At 35.2% G+C, this 19,368-nt stretch overlaps 2 protein-coding genes and 1 non-coding gene across 3 annotated transcripts in view; all 3 read right to left on the bottom strand.

Annotated features, from left to right (window-relative positions):
* LOC140047819 (tetratricopeptide repeat protein 39C-like) overlaps positions 1–9,879 on the bottom strand; it is a 33,555-nt gene extending 23,676 nt beyond the window's left edge. The window contains exons 1-2 of the mRNA XM_072092886.1: positions 9,797–9,879; positions 3,774–3,937 (exon numbers count right to left, since the gene is read on the bottom strand). Of these exons, the coding sequence (XP_071948987.1) occupies positions 3,774–3,886 (113 nt within the window). The 5' untranslated portion in view covers positions 3,887–3,937; positions 9,797–9,879. The remainder of the gene's footprint in view (positions 1–3,773; positions 3,938–9,796) is intronic.
* On the bottom strand, positions 3,382–3,453 carry Trnad-auc (transfer RNA aspartic acid (anticodon AUC)). The gene has a single exon. It is a non-coding gene; the product is annotated as a tRNA-Asp (tRNA).
* A 3,086-nt stretch (positions 9,880–12,965) lies between the features above and the next one.
* Positions 12,966–19,238, bottom strand: LOC140047729 (phospholipase ABHD3-like). The gene is made up of 9 exons (XM_072092794.1): positions 19,070–19,238; positions 18,345–18,505; positions 17,854–17,975; positions 17,040–17,146; positions 16,609–16,721; positions 15,772–15,945; positions 15,532–15,586; positions 14,881–15,046; positions 12,966–14,468 (listed from the first exon to the last, which is right to left on the bottom strand). Exons 1-9 carry the CDS (start codon positions 19,184–19,186, stop codon positions 14,284–14,286), a joined length of 1,200 nt encoding a protein of 399 aa, XP_071948895.1. The 5' UTR covers positions 19,187–19,238; the 3' UTR covers positions 12,966–14,283.
* Positions 19,239–19,368: the final 130 nt, after the last annotated feature.

Raw genomic sequence — 19,368 nt, 5'->3', positions numbered from 1 at the left:
CCAAAAAAATAAAAAATAACAGATTTCGAAAAAAGGTGGGTCATTTTGAAGTATCATAATAGTTATTAACTATCACCAAAAATTTGTCGAAAAAAAAATCATTTAACTGAAATACAGACGTTTTTTTGTTTAAAAAATAACTCTGACTTCCAGTCAAAGTTTTCGATCAAAACATACCCCATAATGAAACGCGCTTGTTTGGCTACTCTGTATGCATAATCATAAAACTTCCTCATGATCTGTGTGAAAATACCTTCTCTACCGTGACGAGTTGTAAACAATCCTAATTAGCATATGCATAATGCGTACTCGTGGTTTGAAATCTTTGTTTACTTTCGCTCGCGACGATTTTCCAGACGAAATGTAATCAAACTAATTTACCTGTTAATTACGTAAACTTGTTGCTTTTGGCTCGAATTTTCAACTTAAAGTGAATAACTTTAATATTACTTTGATATGGCCAATTTAAATTTAGAATATTTTGACCTTCATTTTTTTGTGTTTCAAGGGACAATACAAAAATAATAAAATAAAGGCCATACAGTATACATGTCTCTTGTCTTAGAAAATTGAGGCACTATTCTTTGATATATTATTTGATGTATTAATTCTAACAATAACAGTAGACAATGATATGGCATGCTTAAGATATAATAATTGAAAGGTAACTAGAAAAAGGTTAACTGTTTGAATGTTACACACAACAACGGAATTGGGAAATGTTTCAATCTGTTAGATCTTTGGCAAAAGATTAAATTGAAATTGTGAATTATACAGTACAAGTTTAAAGAAGTACTACTGTATAGTATTAATCATTATGTTTGCTGAGAACTACAAAATTAAATACTCTATTAAACATTTTATAATAAAAATAAAATGTTGTTTTTGTTAAATTGAAAGATTGTTCATTTTTTTACCATTACAAATGTTCAATATCTACTATACAGTAGGGAATGTAAACAATCATTATGATGTCAATAGAAATTGGTGACTTGTACTGTAAACTAAAGCAACAGTATTGTACTTTAGAAAAATAAAGGAGACCATTTCAGTACACACAATTTAAGAAAACCTCTATCCTAGGCCTAGACAAATCCAAAACAACAATGTAAAAGCATCTCTGCCTTAACAAAAACCCTGCCCCTAGGGCTTATGTTTTTGAATTTTTTTCGGAAGGAGAGTGCTGTGGATCAGGGACAACCTCTCTCAGGTTTTTTACTTCATTGTGTCTGTAAAGATGAATACAAAAGTCCTAATTATAAATTTTTACAAAATAAATGAGCAATTTTATGTATGCAGTAATCTCCATTTATTGATAATACAATTTACACTACACACTCCTCTGTTTGTTATGTGTACCAACCGACCAGAAAGATCACATTTTAATAATCACCTAAAAAGAAATTTCATCACCACACACGAAAAAGCAATTGGCTTTAAGTGTTTGATTGCCTACAAGTGGAATTCATCTACAAAGGGTTTTTGATTCTCTGCTTGGTTGACCTATTTACCTGCTCTTCTGCCAACTACAGGTACAACGCATAATATATAACTCTGAGCTTAGAATAATAATATCCTGGATTTATATATAGCGCTTAATGTTGTGAAACCTCCAAGCGCTAAACATTATTACCCCGGTAATTTTTTGCATCAAACATGTATGGAAAAATACTCCCATAATACAGCTAGTAATCAGCGCAAAGTTGTGTCTTGATCTAACCGGATACCCATTTATACTCCTGGGTGGAAAGAGGCAAACGTAAGTAAAGTATCTTGCCTATTAAAGGATACAAGCAATGCGGCAGAGTTGGATTCAAACCTCGATGTCACGATCAGTAGTCCAACGTCCAACACACTGCGCCACACGCCCTTTAGCATTATTAGTGGTAGGTATGACTACTGAGAGAAAGCAGAAATCGGCATACTGAAGGGTCTGTTTCTGCTGCATAGCGCCGAATAAACATTGCAAAATAGACTTAAAATGTAATTTTTATATTGACTTCATTTCTGCTCAATTATTGGTCCAACATAACCATTTAAATCAGTGGATGGTCGTTGACAAAAATTGTTAGAATTACTGGTCCTGCAATTAATTCAACATTACTGCAGTGTAGTTGACTAAGGTCAGCAGCTGTCAATCAAATAACTGGTAAAATTTTGTGTTGCAGCTAAAAGTTTCCCAAGGTTAAATGGCGTTAAAACACCAAATTGAATAGGTTTTTTTAACTCTTATTTTTGCACTACCATTCAACCGGTTATTAACAAAACTGTCCTGTTTCTGTTCCCAAGAAATTGGGGTTAATTTATTCACAACGTTTTTAACCTGTAGTCTGGAGTATAACCAAAAATATAGGCCTGGAAAAAAATGGTACAAAAGAAATGTTTACATCATTGGAAGGAAGCAGAATTTTAACCCCAAAATCGACAAAAATCCATCTTGCTATTATTTTTATGCAGCAGAAACAGGGTCTATGATCGAGTTTTCTTCCTTTTTTAGTAGGCAAAGAATGTGTACCGTAAAACAGAAGTCTGATAATTGTTTTCAATGTGGATAATTCTGTAGACTTGTGACATAACACATGGTACTGAGTAAAAGATAAACAAAGGGATAAACTTTGACAATTACCATGGCACCTGTACATGGATTGATAAGACCCACTTTAAATCATACCAGGCCTCTTGTTTTGTTCCAAGGTTTCCAAGTCCCATACAAAACAAACATAAAAAAGGGAATAAATTTAGCTATTCTGTATAATACTATAGTCTTCAATTTACAATTAACAATAGGCTGTGAATCTGATAAAACAGGAATCTGTTGATCTTTGTACAGGGGCCACTTAAATTGAACTTTGAATCATTATTTCTATAGATGACAAAAGCTTTCGTTCAAGGTTTGGAAAGGCAAGCAAAATAATATTAATAATTTATGAGATCTCATTATAATGAAAATAATTAAATCTGAATATTAATTTGATTGTTGATTGAAAAGGTTAAAGTGTAAATTAAATTTGAATAAGCATGGTGAAGTTTAAAATATTCTTTTGAGGCAGTACAGTAAAGCTGCAGTGATGAACCTTTAGAAATATAGGCCTGTATGTAATTGTAAAGTCAGTTTATTTTCCAAAAAAACTTAATTAATTTCACATTCCGGTTCTCTTAAACCAAACAACTACTGTAAGTAGTTGAGTCATTTTAAATAAAATAATGTATTGCATTATTATAAAAATTGATTTAATTTTATTTTACAGTACGTTTCATTAACACATATATAAACACAAGAGGCAAAGAACATTAATTCTAAACCGCCCGGTGATATACTGAAATTTAATTAATTAATTTGAAACGATAAAGATGAGGAAATCTGTGAGAATGAGAAAAAGTCGCCCCAACCGAGACTCGAACTCGGACCGCCTGCTTGATATGCAGATGTCCTAACCATTAGACCACTGGGGCTTTCATGGTATTGTTCGAACTCGATTGGATAACAACTCTTTAACATTCTCGGCGTGGTACGGCGGAACAGCACTAGTCCTCAATATATATGAAAAAATTAAGCTTGATGAAAAAAACATTTATGATATTGTTTAACAGTAACACAATATTTTTATATATTATTTATTTTAAAAATAAAAAGGACCCCAATGGAAATAAGCTACTGTATTGTACCTAATAATTTAAAGCTTTTGGGCATCCTCGGAAATATTCGCTGTACATCAGTTAGTGACTTTGTATGAAATAAACAATAAACAAAACAGTAAATTCAAAGTACTTACTTGTATTTCTGGAAAATACTTTCTGCTTCTCGAAAGCCATTGTTTAACATCAAATTAATTCCGGCCAATGAGAGTTGGACGTCATCGAATGCTACATCTTGGAATTCAGCCATTTTGGGATTTATTTTAAAAATCCAAGTTAAAGATTCGACTGCATTGCCTGGCTAAAAAATAAAAAAACAATATTTTATAGTAAGTGTATGAGTGTGTGTGAATTATTTTGTTATACTGGGTGACCTCTTCAGTCAAAGGCTGGTCTCCCAGAGGGCCCAGTTATAACCAGTGGCTGAGTACTAGTACACCGGGGCAACCCCCTACTCGTATCGAAAGATGTACTAGGTTCTTAAAAATGCACATGAGCTACTGTTGATGTGTACACAGGACCTACGGTTTATATAGTCCTTATCCGAGAAGACTTGTTCTTCTACCAGAACCATGGAGCGAGTGAGTCTCGAACCCTTGCCGATGTTATAAATTCAATTGATTACTCTTACACCCGTACAGTACCTTTCCCACCATTCTTGATTTAGGTCTTTGGGCAGACTTTGATTGATGTAATCAACATCACAGTTCCTCTCAATTATATGAATAACATACCATGCATACTAACTACTGTATAACTCAACTGCATAGAAGTCAAGTCCTAAATTCAGAGTTAATTTTCATGCAAAATAGTCAGGCTATCCAATATAAAAGTCCTCTTACAGGGCCGTAGCCACAGTAAAGTTGGTAAGGTTTTAACTTGACCACTTTTTCACAGAGGCCTTTGACGACCCAGTGGCTTGAACAGAGATCGTTCCCTCTTCTTGCGAAAATTGGACCACTTTATTTCTTGTGCTACATCACTGTCTTAAGTAAGCCCTACTAAATGTTTTTCTTCAATTATGTGTGTCATACAGTATCACATTAGATACTAAATATTGACAATAAAAATTAAAAATACTAAATTTTACCAATAATATGTCAACATTTATTCTCAGCCATCAAGTCATTAAACTTTGTTTTTTTTATAAGTTGTTTCTTTAATGTTCCATGATATTGCGTATTAAAGCTGGTGATATGATAATGTAATGAGAGATACTGTACGATTGAAATCGTGCAGCTTTGGATAGCAACTGATAGTAATTTTTAACCAAAAAGGCTAACTGTTAGTACACTATTGAAGATCACTCAGCCGGCACAGAACAGTAACACTATCAATTCTAGATTAGGGCTAAACATATACTGTACTGAAGTTGAAGGGCGTGGTCTAAATTGTAACTACAAACTGAACAGTACAGTATTTAATAATACAAATGATAATAAAACAATTAGTGTACAAAAAAATAACTGAATTTTTTTAAAAGGATGGGATTTATAAAGACTACAGTACTTCGGTTAATAACAACCACCGTCATCTGACAGAATTTAGTGAAGCTCAGTCTACAAACTCTATGTGACAACAAAATGTGATGTGCCCATATATGGACATAATGATGTCATATCACTACCATATTTGGTCATATCTCTACCATATTTGGGCACATCACACTTAGTTTTAGTGTGTAGACAAGGAGATTTACTGATACAACTTCACTTAAAGCACATTATAACAGTTTATGATACATGGTGCAATGCTTGTCATTGTGTGCATATTGCGCAATGATTTTGCACACAAAGAAACCCAGTTTTTGTTTTATTCTTCAATCAAATCTAGGATTGCCATAGATACAAACTATTAATTGCAGTCTTCTTAAAAACTAACTTTGATGTATTCATTATTTAAACATTTTCTGACAATTTGGATCAAACATTTTAATTTTTGGGTCAATACTGAGTTCTATCAACACATCTTGCCTTGGTATAGGGATTGTATAAATTTTCATCTTCTCAGTCTCACTCTGTTTATTTTAGAGTCTTTATATATATATATATAAAGCGTTTGATTATAATAATATTAATAGTGTGGGAATTCTTCCCTGAGAATGAGATTGAACTTAAACGTTATCCTTATTGAGAATAAGAAAAATTAAGGTAATTTGATTTGATTAGGAGGAAAACATTGGATTAAAAATTAAATGTAAATAATAAAGAATTCAATTAAAATGTATAACTATAACTTAAATACTTTAAAGTGTCAGGTATTCTTCCGTGTCAATAGTGCAAAGTTTTTTTTTATTTATTTATTCGGTATATAAAAATATATTACAAAACGACAGTCAAGGACTGAAATGAAATGTATTACAAATGACTAAAAATTAGTTAAAATTGCTATAAAAATAGAAACATCTTAATAAAATTAGATATCGTACCATACAATTAAAAACATACATGAATAAAAAACCTTAAAACATTCACTTATTACATATCTAAAAAAGAGCTAGTGGTGCCTATTAATTATATCCACCATGGTGGGAACTGGAGACGACCTAAGTCTGCTGGTTTTACAATGAGGTACTTCTAGAAAGCGGTTGACTCTGAGAGACCGAGCTGGCTTATGAAGAGGGGGAAGTATTTCTCTAAACAGCTCGGATTTTAATAAGCCTTCCCCGAAAGACAACACAAGTTTGTTTCTTCTCTCTACAAGAGTAGGTAAACCAGTAACAGACAATGCATGATCATAGCACAAATAGTTGTTACCTAGCATGATACGCAATGCTCTCTTTTGTACCTTTTCAATAGACTTGGACATGTCCTTAGTGATAGCGCCATGCCAAACAGGGGCAGCATATTCTAAAATAGGTCTTATATACGCCATATAAACAGTCAACAGATCATTAATTAAGATTCCTGCTTTCTTCAAAATGCACAAGGAAAATAAACGTCTAGAAGCTCTAGACACAATATTATTAGTGTTAAGTTCCCATTTCAGGTCATTTTGAATGATTACACCAAGAAGCGTCATGTGATCAACTACAGTACTTGTAAAATGGAACCACTCAGACTAAAAGAAGGCAATATAATATCATCCGACTTGTCCTTAAGAAAATTGACAACCAAGATATGGCATTTGGAGGGTTTGGGTATCATATTATTGGATGAACACCAAACACTCAGATCATCTAACAGGGATTGCATGGAAGGCAAATCACCTTTGCGAACGACCTCCCCAAGGGTGAGGTCATCCACATATTTCCATCATCTGCAGCAATCAACACAAGCATCGTTAATAAGTACTAGGAAAAGTACAGGGCCAAGCAATGTCCCCTGTGGGACACCACAAGTCAGTGACTTTGAAGATGACAAAATCCCAGCAAACTTGGTGTTGAGAGAACGGGAAGTGAGAAAGCTGCAGACGATGGGAATTATGGACGACCTCACACCCAGTTCAATCAACTTTATAATAATAACATTATGATCAACACGATCAAAAGCTTTAGTAAAGTCAGTGGCACATAGGTTAACATAACATTTACCCTTCTCAACATCTTTGAGTGTAGAGTCAATAAGACTAACAAGATAGTGAGTTGAGGAAGCCTTTTTCCTACTACCAAATTGACGAGAATCTAATTTACCCTTAATATCTTCAAGAATCCACTTAACAATAAAAGATTCAAATACCCTGGCAAGAACATAGGTAAGGGAAATAGGTCTAAGGTCAGAGACAGAACTAGCATTCACTGTTTTAGGAATGGGAACTGCAGTAGCCCTTTTCCAAAGGTCGGGGAAAACACCATCCTTCAATGCATGATTGAAGATATCCGCAACAGGTTCAGCAAGTTCAGGAGCAAAATCTCTATATAGTTTAATAGGTTTCGATCCAAGTCGGCCCTAAACCGTCTCGGCCAAAGTCAAGTCGGCCCCAAGTCAAGTCGGCCTCAAGTCAACTCGGCCGCAAGTCAACTCGGCCCATTAAAGTATGGAACGCAAAAAGTGCAAATAAAGGGGATTGATAAAATAATATTTCTTCACAATTTTTTAACTATGAATAATTCTGACTTTTAATGAATACTATTATTTAGACAATAATATATTTAGCAAAAAAAAATAGGAATGATTTCACCAACTTTCCTTTATTTACGTTTAATAAAATTTCGTAGCTGAGCCTCCCTGTGCGTTTGCCAGCTTTTTCGATATCTACAACTGCTACGTGTTTTCGCTGACCGGGGGATTCCCCTTTTTTTTAAACGCAAATCATGCACAAAAACGATGTACGATCATTTTTTCTATGGCCAAATGGTGGAACGTAGGCCTCCGTCTTCGATTTCCTAAAATACGGTACCTGCACGTGTTTTTTGTAACACGCGGGTACTTCTATTCATATCGGCAATGAGTTCATTTTTTTATATGATATTATATTTTTTATTTCTTCATTTTTTTTAAAACGTGGATAGTAAGAATCGTAATAATATTAAGCACTTTTTGCGTTCCATACTTTATTGTGGCCGAGTTGACCGATTAGTTATTGGCCGAGTTGACGTGAGGCCGAGTTGACTTGAGGCAGAGTTGACTTGAGGCCGAGTTGACTTGGGGCCGACTTGACGTGGGGCCGACTTGACTTTGGCCGGGACGGTTTGGGGCCGACTTGACCTGCACCCAGTTTAATAGGAGGTTCATCTGGATGGCCAGCTTTGTTAGGCTTAAGATTACAAAGGGCTTTTAGGACCTGACCAGCATATATTAAAGGTGGTGGCCCAGGGGCTGGGAGATAAGCAGGCAAATCGTTTAAATTAAGAGGAGGGATGGCATTACAAACACTAGAGAAATGGGCATTAATCTCAGAGGCAGTTTCAACTTTGGACAGCCCAGGCAAGGTGAAATTAGTATTTTTAGTCTTAAGATTACATAGTTGTTTAATACCTTTATGCCACATGGCAGGGTTGTTACGTTTAAGACTTAATAAGGAATTACAATAATATTTGTTTTTAGCCTTTCTAATACAATCTTGGACTAAGTTGCGAATTGAACGCCACCCATCCGTTCTACCAAACCTACGAAACAAATTTTGTCTAGAGTCAATTAATCTTCGAATCTTGTCGGACATCCAGGGCTTGTCAGCAGTGCGCTTGTTCCTACTCAGCACAGGAAATATCTTGTTAAAAGCACCATTCAAATTTGAAGAGAACATTTTGGTTTTTCGATTGACGTCCTCAATATTCAGCACATCATTCCACTCATGGGTTGTAACCCATTGACCAAAGGACAAAACAGAGGAGTCACGATATGGCTGAGAACGCACTGATAGACGCTTGTGCTGAGGTAATTCAATCAGTGGTTCCAATAGGATGGCATTATGGTCACTCCGACCCAGTGGCGCTAAGCGTTGCGGAAGATGGTAAAGATCAGCACGACTCAAAAATATCTTGTCCAACAGGGCATCCTTTCGTGTAGCGAAGTTAACAACTTGCGACAGTCCAACATTCACTTCCAGCTCAGCTAGATCTAGGTCATTAAAGTCACCCAAAATAGCAATAGGAGCAGCGAAATCCATAGAACGAATGTTATCAATTGTATCAACAATGTGCTCAATCAACAAATCCGCATTAGCGGCAGACGGAGGATAATAAATAGCTCCAATATAAAAGTGACTACCTTGATTTGACTTGCCTGGAATAGTTGTCTTTATCCACTGCCTAATTAGAGGCCAAGTTGATGTGAGGCCGAGTTGATGCGGGCCGACTTGACGCGAGATGGTTTTAATAATAGGGCTGACTTGATCGGCACCGTATCCGCTAGAAGTAGGCCTAGTACTAGGCCTAGGGCCTACCTAGTATTATTAGGCCTAGGCCTAGTAATACATTACTAGGCCTACTGGCATCTAGCTTCTAGGCTGGGCCTAGCTAAGGCAGTCTGAGACTAGATATGCCCTCCTTTCCTCCTCTTTATCTAATCTAGGCTAGCCTAACCTAGGCTAACCTAATAGGCTATATAGCTAGATAGAGAGTCTAGTATAGTAGTAGCCTAGCTAGCTACTAGCCTAAACTATAGCTAGCCTACTAGTTAGGCCTGATGCATGCCATGCAAAAACACCTCTCCCTATTTCGTTATGTGTATTATTATATAGGCCTACTGCTTAGTAATCAGAAATGTCATGTTTTACTTACTGTTATTATATTAAAATAAATATAAAACTTATTACATCATCAAAGACAAAGAACAATGTCTGCTAAAATATTTTTTTTTCTACTTTTGTGTCAATCTCTTGTTTTATGTAAATAGTGTGAGGGCGCTACAATCAAAACAATGTTTTTTTTAACCCCAAAAAACAGAGGGCGACATTCTGTATGCTTGCACGTCGTCGTCCGTCTTTTTGTAAACAACATTTATTTTTCTTTTTCGCCGTATTAAAAAAATGTTAGTCATATATATATATATATATTATAGTATACAGTACTAGTTATATTACTAGACAAGACACACTTCTTGATAATTAGATTGATGCTAGGCCTGGGTCCTAGACCCAGTTCAGTTACTCTAGCTAGGCCCGGGCCTAGAAAGCTAGCCTGGTGTCGGTGACAGATGATCGGGTCCAAAAACTACATTACAGAGTAGACGCTAGGATATTTATAAATGCTGTAAGTATTGAAGTTTATCGGAAGTAAAATTGTTGAAGGTCATTAATTTAAATGATTATTTATGAATAATTACCGAAAATTGTTTTCACTCAGTAATTTATGCATGGAGGTATAAATTAATACCTCCATGATTTATGTTTTGATTTATAAAAGTTACTTTAAAGACCCCTTCCCTGCAATTTTGGACGTTTTTTGGAAAATAATACATATATATCACTTTAAAAACATTAAACCATGTCATTCCTTGTCTTAAATGTACGTTTTATGGTAAATTATGATAAAAAGTGAGAAACAATGCACTACCTAAGTAGCTCGCGGCGATCGACCTCTCGTGGACGGTCTTAGGCCTAGCCTAGCTAGGCTTAGTTTTGTAGGCCTAGCTGGTAAACATCGGTAACGTACGAACATCGTACGCTACCTATATACCTAGCCTGACGTTGTATAGTTGCTGCATTAATTGTCTTTCTATTTTTGCCAGACTCCGTTGATACAAATTGGGGAAAACCCGGTATTTTCGCTGAAAAGTTAGGAGTCTTCCATTTGTTTTGGCCTCACGATCGATCGAAAAGTGGGCGAATTACAGGTGAAAAACAAAAATATCAATCCGCGCGCAATGCATTTTGGGATTTATAGCGGGCCGCTATAATTATTAGAATCGACTTATTTTTCACATTTTTAACCGTTTAAAGACGAAAAAAGTTATCGCAATAGGATCATATAGTATTATTTTTACATTAAATATAGTTTGTGATCTTAAATTAGATCTAAAAAACGTAGGGAATGGGGCTTTAATACTTTCGGTTATAAGTATGTAATTGTATTAAATTACTGTAATGTACACACAATATGGACCTGATCGTCGAGTAATAAAAAGTTATATAACATAAACATAACATAAAACATAAATGTATTCATAAACAAGCACGAATGTGCAATACTCGGGGTACAGCGAAAGAAGCTGTATACAGACGTATACAGTTAGAAAGTTAAAGAAAAATAGGTTTCGCCAGGGCTCGAACCGGGACCTTCTGCGTGTTACGCAGACTTGACAACCACTACACTACGAAACCTCTTACATTAGAATTGTGGGTTACAGAAAGTTTTTTAATCCATTTAAATTACAAATAAATGGTAATAAGCACAAAGCAAAATAAACATGTGTAAAAGTGATAATTACCGATTACACAAATTAAGTATTTAAAAAAATAATAATAAAATATACTGTGTATAATTATCATATTGCGTATACAGTACTTTTCACCATAAAGTTTAAAAAAAAAGGTTTAGCCCGGGCTCGAACCAGGTACCTTCTGCGTGTTGAGCAAACGTGATAACCACTACGCCAAGAAGCCGCATATAACTACATAACGCTGTGTTGTGTGTCACACATTGTGGCTTCTTAATTAAACAAATTAATTAACAAAAAACCACGAATGTGCAATACTCGGGGTACAGCGAAAGAAGCTGTATACAGACGTATACAGTTATTTCACCATAAAGTAAAAGAAACCCGAGGTTTCGCCAGGGCTCGAACCGGGACCTTCTGCGTGTTAAGCAGACTCGACAACCACTACACTACGAAAACCACTTACACTAAAAATGTGGGTTACAGAAAGGTTTTTAATCCATTTAAATTACAAATAAATATGGTAATAAGCACAAAGAAAAATAAACATGTGTAAAAGTGATAATTACCGATTACACAAAATAAGTATTTAAAAAATAATAAAAATAAGATATACTGTGTATAATTATCATATAGAGTACTTTTCACCATAACGTTTAAAAAAAAGGTTTCGTCCGGGCTCGAACCAGGTACCTTCTGCGTGTTAAGCAAACGTGATAACCACTACGCCAAGAATCCGCATATAACCATATAACTACATAACGCTGTGGTGTGTGTCACACATTGTGGCTTCTTAATTAAACAAATTAATTAACAAAAAATTAAAAATCCGGCTCTATAGATTTGAGGACATGTCCCTGTAGTATATTCATGCCAAATCCCAGCTCAATACTACAACTAATAAGGGAGGAGTAGTACTTTAAAAATCGCACTTTTTACTCAAGTGTCCAGATGGAGGAAGAAGAGGAGAAAATGAGTAAGTCCTAGACTCGGGTACCCAGAGTAAAAATCTTTGTATTACAAAGTTCTGTTTAAATTTTGAACCGTAATTTTTGTTTAATTTAAAGACCAAGTGAATAATGGATCCTCCAGCTGCGATTGAAGAGCAAGACGGCAGATCATTTCTTCGTAGACGTTTTCTTGAAGTAATTGTTGGAATGAATAAGAAAAGTGTAGATTTCTCACTTCATGGAGGCACAGTTGTGTCCGGCGTGTTTAAGGGCAGTGACAAGGACATTTTAAACTTCCATGTGTCAGAATTGAAAACACCAATTGGTGTCCAATCAGAAGCCCTGTTAAGATGTACAGATATTGTATCTTGTGAATTTCAGATGGATAAACTTGATTGAACAGTCAGTTCCAGATGTTAAATGTAAATTCTCATATCTCCACATGTATTTGTGCAGTATCATGGCAAATTCCATAATACAGCATGTCATATTTATCACATATACATGTGTGCCTGTATTATGGAAGGTTACTTAGATACAGCACCAGGAACTGACTGAGTAGCCGTTTATTTTACAGAACAAGGCATAAATCTCAATACATTATAAAGGAAACCCAATGACTTACTGACGTAATCTGTAGATGTGTTTAAGCGATGTCAAGAAAAAGAAATCGCTTTGGTGTACCAAAGGAAAGACAAGAAGCTCATAATAACTGCTGTTTAATTGACATTGAACAATACTAAACAATAGTGTGTACAGTACTAGTACATTAGAATGATCTTTACAATCAATGTTTTTATGAATACTGTTGATGATAATAAGTTGAATAGCTTGTATTGTATGTCTTGTCTTATTCCAAAAGAAAAATAAATTGTATTGTATAGATCACAAAAAAATTCTTTAAACTTTCAATAACCACAATATAATATAACGCCTAAATAAATTTCTGTCATTTGATTGGATTATTGTGGGTCACATGGCGTGCAATAGTATGCACTATTTAACAAAATTCATCCCAGGCCTTTTCAGCATGATGTAGTACATATATAGTGCTATCTTTTTCCAATTAGTACACATTCCATCTGATCTATTATATTCCAATTCATTTAAACTACAATCAAGTAAACTAATCTAGCTAACTAGTATATCTGTCCTGACACACACATTATTGCCACATTCCAGTAATAATCATTCAGACTTGTTACATTTACATGCTAATTCTATGGCAATCATCGCTATACTAAATGAAACCTCTATGTTACACGCTATAGACTAAAGAGCGGTTCCCACTAGAACGCAGCGACGCAAGGTGTTGTATTGCGTAATCAAAAGTGGGAACTAACGACGTAACAGTCCTGCAAACATCGCTATGAGAAATCAAATCATGCAACGACGCAAGGCAAAAGAATACTAGAAAATATAGTACAGTGCGTATTTCAAAGATACGCAGGGTTAACCAGGTTAAAGTCTACGGCACATAGAACGTGAACTCGCAACAAGCAGGTTTGATTTCACGCAGGCAGGGGCAAACACAATTAAGGGCATTTGTAGCCTGTAGGTTGCATTACGTTGCGTCGCTAGTGGGAACCAAGCTTAAAGGGTGCAACAACCAGGTTAGTAGTGCTATAGTATTAGCACAATGCAGTTTGTAATGTCCATTCAATTGTACTGTATATTAATCTAAATATAACATGTTAAATGGTGGAGGTATCCTACATTTTGGTTTAAATCAATACTGTATTGTCAAAACGAATAGCACATTTTTTAACGAAAACATTGATTACAAAATTGATTATGGTCAACAATTTAGGCAAGTCTTTAATAAATACTAACTCCATAGAGCAATTCCCTCTCCAAAAGCAATTAATTCCCTCTCCAAAATTGCCATATTTTGAACTTGTTATATTTTTGATAAAATGTGATACTTTACATAGAAAATGTCATCGATTTCTCCTAAACTCAACAATTCCTCTTTGAAAGAATGCGTCTACAACTTCTGAAAATATTGTATGCCATAACGTTTTACCTCTAGGCCAAAAGCTGTTTAGAAAACCAAGGTGACCACCATAGTGTGTAACAACTAAGGCGACATTGTCTTGTTGTGCCGTAGCAGAAATTGGAAGGGCTAGAATGTAAAAAAAATCCACAAATTTAATACATTAAATTTATACTATAATACTGTAGTATAATCATGGACCTATAGTATAAATTATTTATTTATTAAAAATTATAAAATAAATATATGTAATACATTATTCTTCAGAGTAGCTCATCTTCTATTTTTTCTACATGGGAATTGTGAACTTGGTCATTTTAAGCAAGATCGTTATTTTATAAACAGCTCATGAAATGCCAATAAGATCTCAGTTTAAAATGGGCTTAAGCTTATACATCTCTAATCTGCACATTAAAATTTGATACAAAATATTGAGCTTTTAGCATGAAAAAAAATGGAGCCAGGAGCCTCTTTATGCTGGTTGAAATTCTGAGTGTCAGACAGGTCTGGCCAGAGTGCTGAGACTTTTAGATAAACCTACCATGCATAGGTGAGATAGGGTCATCACCAGCATTTAGACAGACGGTTGGGATCTTAACATCCTGGACCTTGTTGTGTAGACAAGCATCTTCGTAGTACTGGTTAACATTCTCATAGCCAAACACCTTGGTTGTAAATTTACTGTCAAACTCTCTTATCGTGTTAGCCTACAAAATCAAATAAACAGCCCTATCATTAACACACCATTGGAAGCCTTATTCTAGGAATTTGTTTTTATCCACATTCAGAAACAGGCTATCGGCATGGTCAGCTTGCAAATGAAAGTTTTATAGACAAAACTGACTGTGCTGATAGTACATGGCATGTGTGTCATGCGCCAAATTCATGGTTTTCTATCGGCAATGGTCAATTGTTTGTCTAAATTGTTTTTAATGTCGTCCATGCAGATAGAAAACTTTACACCAGACACACGATTGACCATGCCGATAGACAACTTTACACTAGACACATGATTGACCATGGCGATAGACAACCTTACACTAGACACATGATTGACCATGCCGATAGACAACTTCACACTAGAGACACGATTGAAACTGCCTATAGAAAACCTTTTTCAAAGTGCTCAACTTCAGCACCATTTAATACCATTCCCTTTGACAAGGTAAAATAATAAATAAATCATCATTACCTTTAATGCTAATGAAATTTCTGGATCATAATGTTTTTCAAACATTGTTATATGACTAGAAAAAAATAGTACAGATACAGTATTTAAATTACAATGCATTATCTACTTAAATTTTAGGAAAGCAGTCACAAAATTGTTAATTATATATCAACTGAAAATACATTAATTATAACTGTACTGTAGTGTTGTATACATAGTATATTATACAGTAATTGAAGAAACAAAGGATAAACCACTTACTCTTTCACCCCCTTGCGTAGATTACGTGCCAAGTGAGAGTTTAAAAGTATACGATTGATTGGTCGTTCGATATTTTTTGTAGATTCAAACACGTTCCAAGGTGTTGAGACGGTAAACGCAGCATTTAATTGTGTTTGTTCGCCGTGCTTGGCAAGGTAGTTGAATAAAATCATCCTAATTTAAAGAAAACAGTTATTTAAATGAGGAATAAATTAGAATAAAACAAGACCACTTTAAAAATAAGTAATGGTAGTAAAGCATACACACATATACAAATTAACAATTAAATATTCTAAAGGTCTGTCTGCACTATCAAACTAGTTTGACAAAAAAGTTTGATGTGCCCAAATATATGGTAGTGATATACCCAAATATGGTAGTGATATGACACCATTTTTTGTGACATAGTGTCTTATGATAACCAACTTTAGTAGTTACTGTCTGTAACATACAACGCTACCAGCAGGCATTTCATTTTTCCCTCCGAAACTATCCAGCTCAAGTATACTACTATAGTTATGACACGCCATGTGTGCCAAACTGTTTTTTTTTAAAGTGAATTGCATACCAAGTTTGGTGCATGTTTTAAGCTCTATCTACTGTACACTACAGTATTAAATGTGATGTGCCTATATATGGACATGATGATGTCATATCACTACCATATTTGAGCATATAACTACCATATTTGAGCATATCACTACCATATTTGGGCACATCATACTTTTTTGTCAAACTAGTTTGATAGCGTAGACAGAGCTTAAGAGGGTACAAACCAACTCGGTATACTTTACACATCTTTGAGATTGATTTAAAAAATGCATTCATGATACTAACCCTCCGAGTGATGTTCCAGCAGCCATCAGAGGTGCTTCGGGTAGATGTTCTTTCACACGTTTCACAGCTATATTGAAATCTTCCGTATACGCCGCAGAAAACGTATATGGCGTCTAAAGCAGACAACATAAACAGATGAAAAGCACTCAGAAAATGAGTGAAGTACTTGGCAAAATATATCAGAGAAAACTATATTTGGAGAGGGAGGGCTCACTACTTGATATTTCGGTTTATGTTAAAAGAATACAGAAGGCGTGCTATTTAATATCTCATGAAGAAACAGGTAATTCAGATTTTAATATAAATAAGCTTTTGTGACCTGAACAATATTAAATTTTCCTGAAAATCAATGTTTACTATTTTCATTATAGTACAGATTATGTGCTATAGAAAAATTAAAATCTGTGTTCCTATTAATCTAAATGTCTTACCTTTAATTTTGCACCACCTAAACCCCTATTATGAAATACAACAGCTCTATATCCAAGCTTAACGACCGAGTCCACCATATGTAAAACATACCCACATCGACTGTAGCCTAGCAATTCAACAGAAAACATAAATGTCATGCTAATATAAAATCAACAGGAATACATTGAGTTATGGGTAGGGGAGGAGACACAATGACTAAAAGACCAAATTAAACGAGTTGATGCATTCAAGCAATTTCATTTTTTTTAAATAAAATTGTAAATTGTCAACGATTGTAGCCTGGCAACAGAAAACAATTATATAAATGTTGTCTTAACAATAAACAGTAATACATTGATTTTTTTAAAGTTGGAGGTACTGTAGGGGAGGCAGACACAATGACCAAATTAAATAAGTTGATGCATTCAAGCAATTTAATTTAGCCTGTATAAAAGTATTTTTATTTGTTGAATCTTATTTAGAGGGTGACCCTAAAAACAGCATATGCTGACAATCAAGGGGCCCTCATGATGAGTTAGGATAACTGTCTACGTGTGACAGTGGCTGTGTGTATACTAGTAACCCCTATTTTTCTAAAAAAAATGTACTAGGTTCTTTAAAGTGCACATGAGCCAGATGTGTCCACTGGAACTACGGTTTATAGCCGTTATCGAGAAGACTCGTTCTACCACCAGAACCATGCAGCGAGTGAGGCTAGAACCCGTGCTGATGTTATGGCAAGGTATCACAGTTCCACTGTCTAACCGCTTTGACACTCACACTGGATCAATGCTCACTGAATTGAGCCAGTCTTTCCATAGGAACGTGAAATACCTGTTAGTCCTGGAAGAATAATGACGGTTGGTCTGGCTTTCTTGTGGTACTGATTACCATGTGCTTCATTGTCTACCCAGTGTAGGCTAAACTCGCCTCCATCTGGGGTTGGTACCAACTCTCTGCAAAAACAAACATTATTTATAAATTTTCACCATAAATGTTGACAATTAATTGCTGTGTAAATGTTTTTTTTAGTCTTTATTATTTCCACTCATTTTTCCCCTTTTTTTCATTACTTCTTACAAATAAGTTGACACTAATGTGTTAAAATGGTAAAAGTCTAAATTAATTTATAGAAATTTTATTCTAATTTTTGCAATGTGTAGCATATGAAAATACATATATAGGCTACTCTGAAATGATTTTAAATAATGCATTATTAAAATATACATGTTTTAGAGATAAAAAAATTTCTTCAACTGCTCCTTGATGCGGATTTCCTTTTTTATTTAAATACAGATAAAGTACCATAGCACTCATAAACTTACACTCTGTATGGCTGTTGTGGTCTTGACTGAAAAAGGACCCGTGCTATGGTTTGTAGACGACCTCCAACACACCATGCTGTTGGCCAATACTCCTTGTTCAAGCTTGAACAATGAGAAAGCAAGAACTGTCGAAATTGAGGGCTGGTATAAATTCCTGGTTTCTGAAATTCACAAAATTATTAATAATAATAATATTAATACAGTATTTTTGTTTCTAGAATTCATTACGATAGAGAGAGATAAGATGATAATGAATAAATTAACTGTGAATAATTTTAATAAAACATAATAACCCACATCCCTAAAGGCTATCATCTCATAGTAATGGTATAGGCCTATGCCTACTAGGCCCTCCTACGTACTAGCTAGGCCTAGCCTGTAGTCCTGAAAGGTTACTTAGGTGTAACCTGCCTGCCTGCCTGTTGTGTGCGGTGGGTCGGCGTGTGCTGCCATAATAACCCACATCCCTAAAGAAGGCTATCATAGTAATCTAATGGTATAACTATAAGCCTACTACTAGGCCCTCCTACGTACTAGGCCTAGCCTGTAGTCCAGAAAGGTTACTTAGGTGTAACCTGCCTGCCTGTTGTGTGCGGTGGGTCGGTGTGTGCTGCCTGTCTTGCCTGTGGCCGGGCCTAGCCGCCCGCGCCCTACCTCCTAGCTAGGCCCTGCTGGAGGCCTAGCTAGGGCTAGGCCTAGCCTAGATTGGTTTGAGACAAACTTACCTTCACTACTCTAAATTTATAATAAATTGCGTATCCACCACTTGATAAAATAGCTATTGATAAACATGTCCATTGTGCAATCCTTGAAAATGTTCCATTTTTATTACTAGAATCCATAACTTAGCAAAGTCTAGCCTAGGCTAGGGCCTAGAAAAAGCTAGCCAACAAGAAAATCTGTGTGTTGTCAGAAATAGAACTGAAAATACTATTCGCTGATTGGTTAAAAGATATAGTGAAAATTGTGAAACTTTCTGGCAACAAAATAAATCCGCGAAAAAACAAAAATGTTGTTTTGAATT

The sequence above is a fragment of the Antedon mediterranea genome, chromosome 1, assembly GCF_964355755.1.
Source record: "Antedon mediterranea chromosome 1, ecAntMedi1.1, whole genome shotgun sequence".
In the NCBI taxonomy this organism is placed as follows: Eukaryota; Metazoa; Echinodermata; class Crinoidea; order Comatulida; family Antedonidae; genus Antedon; species Antedon mediterranea.
The sequence above is the reverse complement of the archived record's forward strand: the minus strand, read 5'-3'. Positions and strand labels throughout refer to the sequence as shown.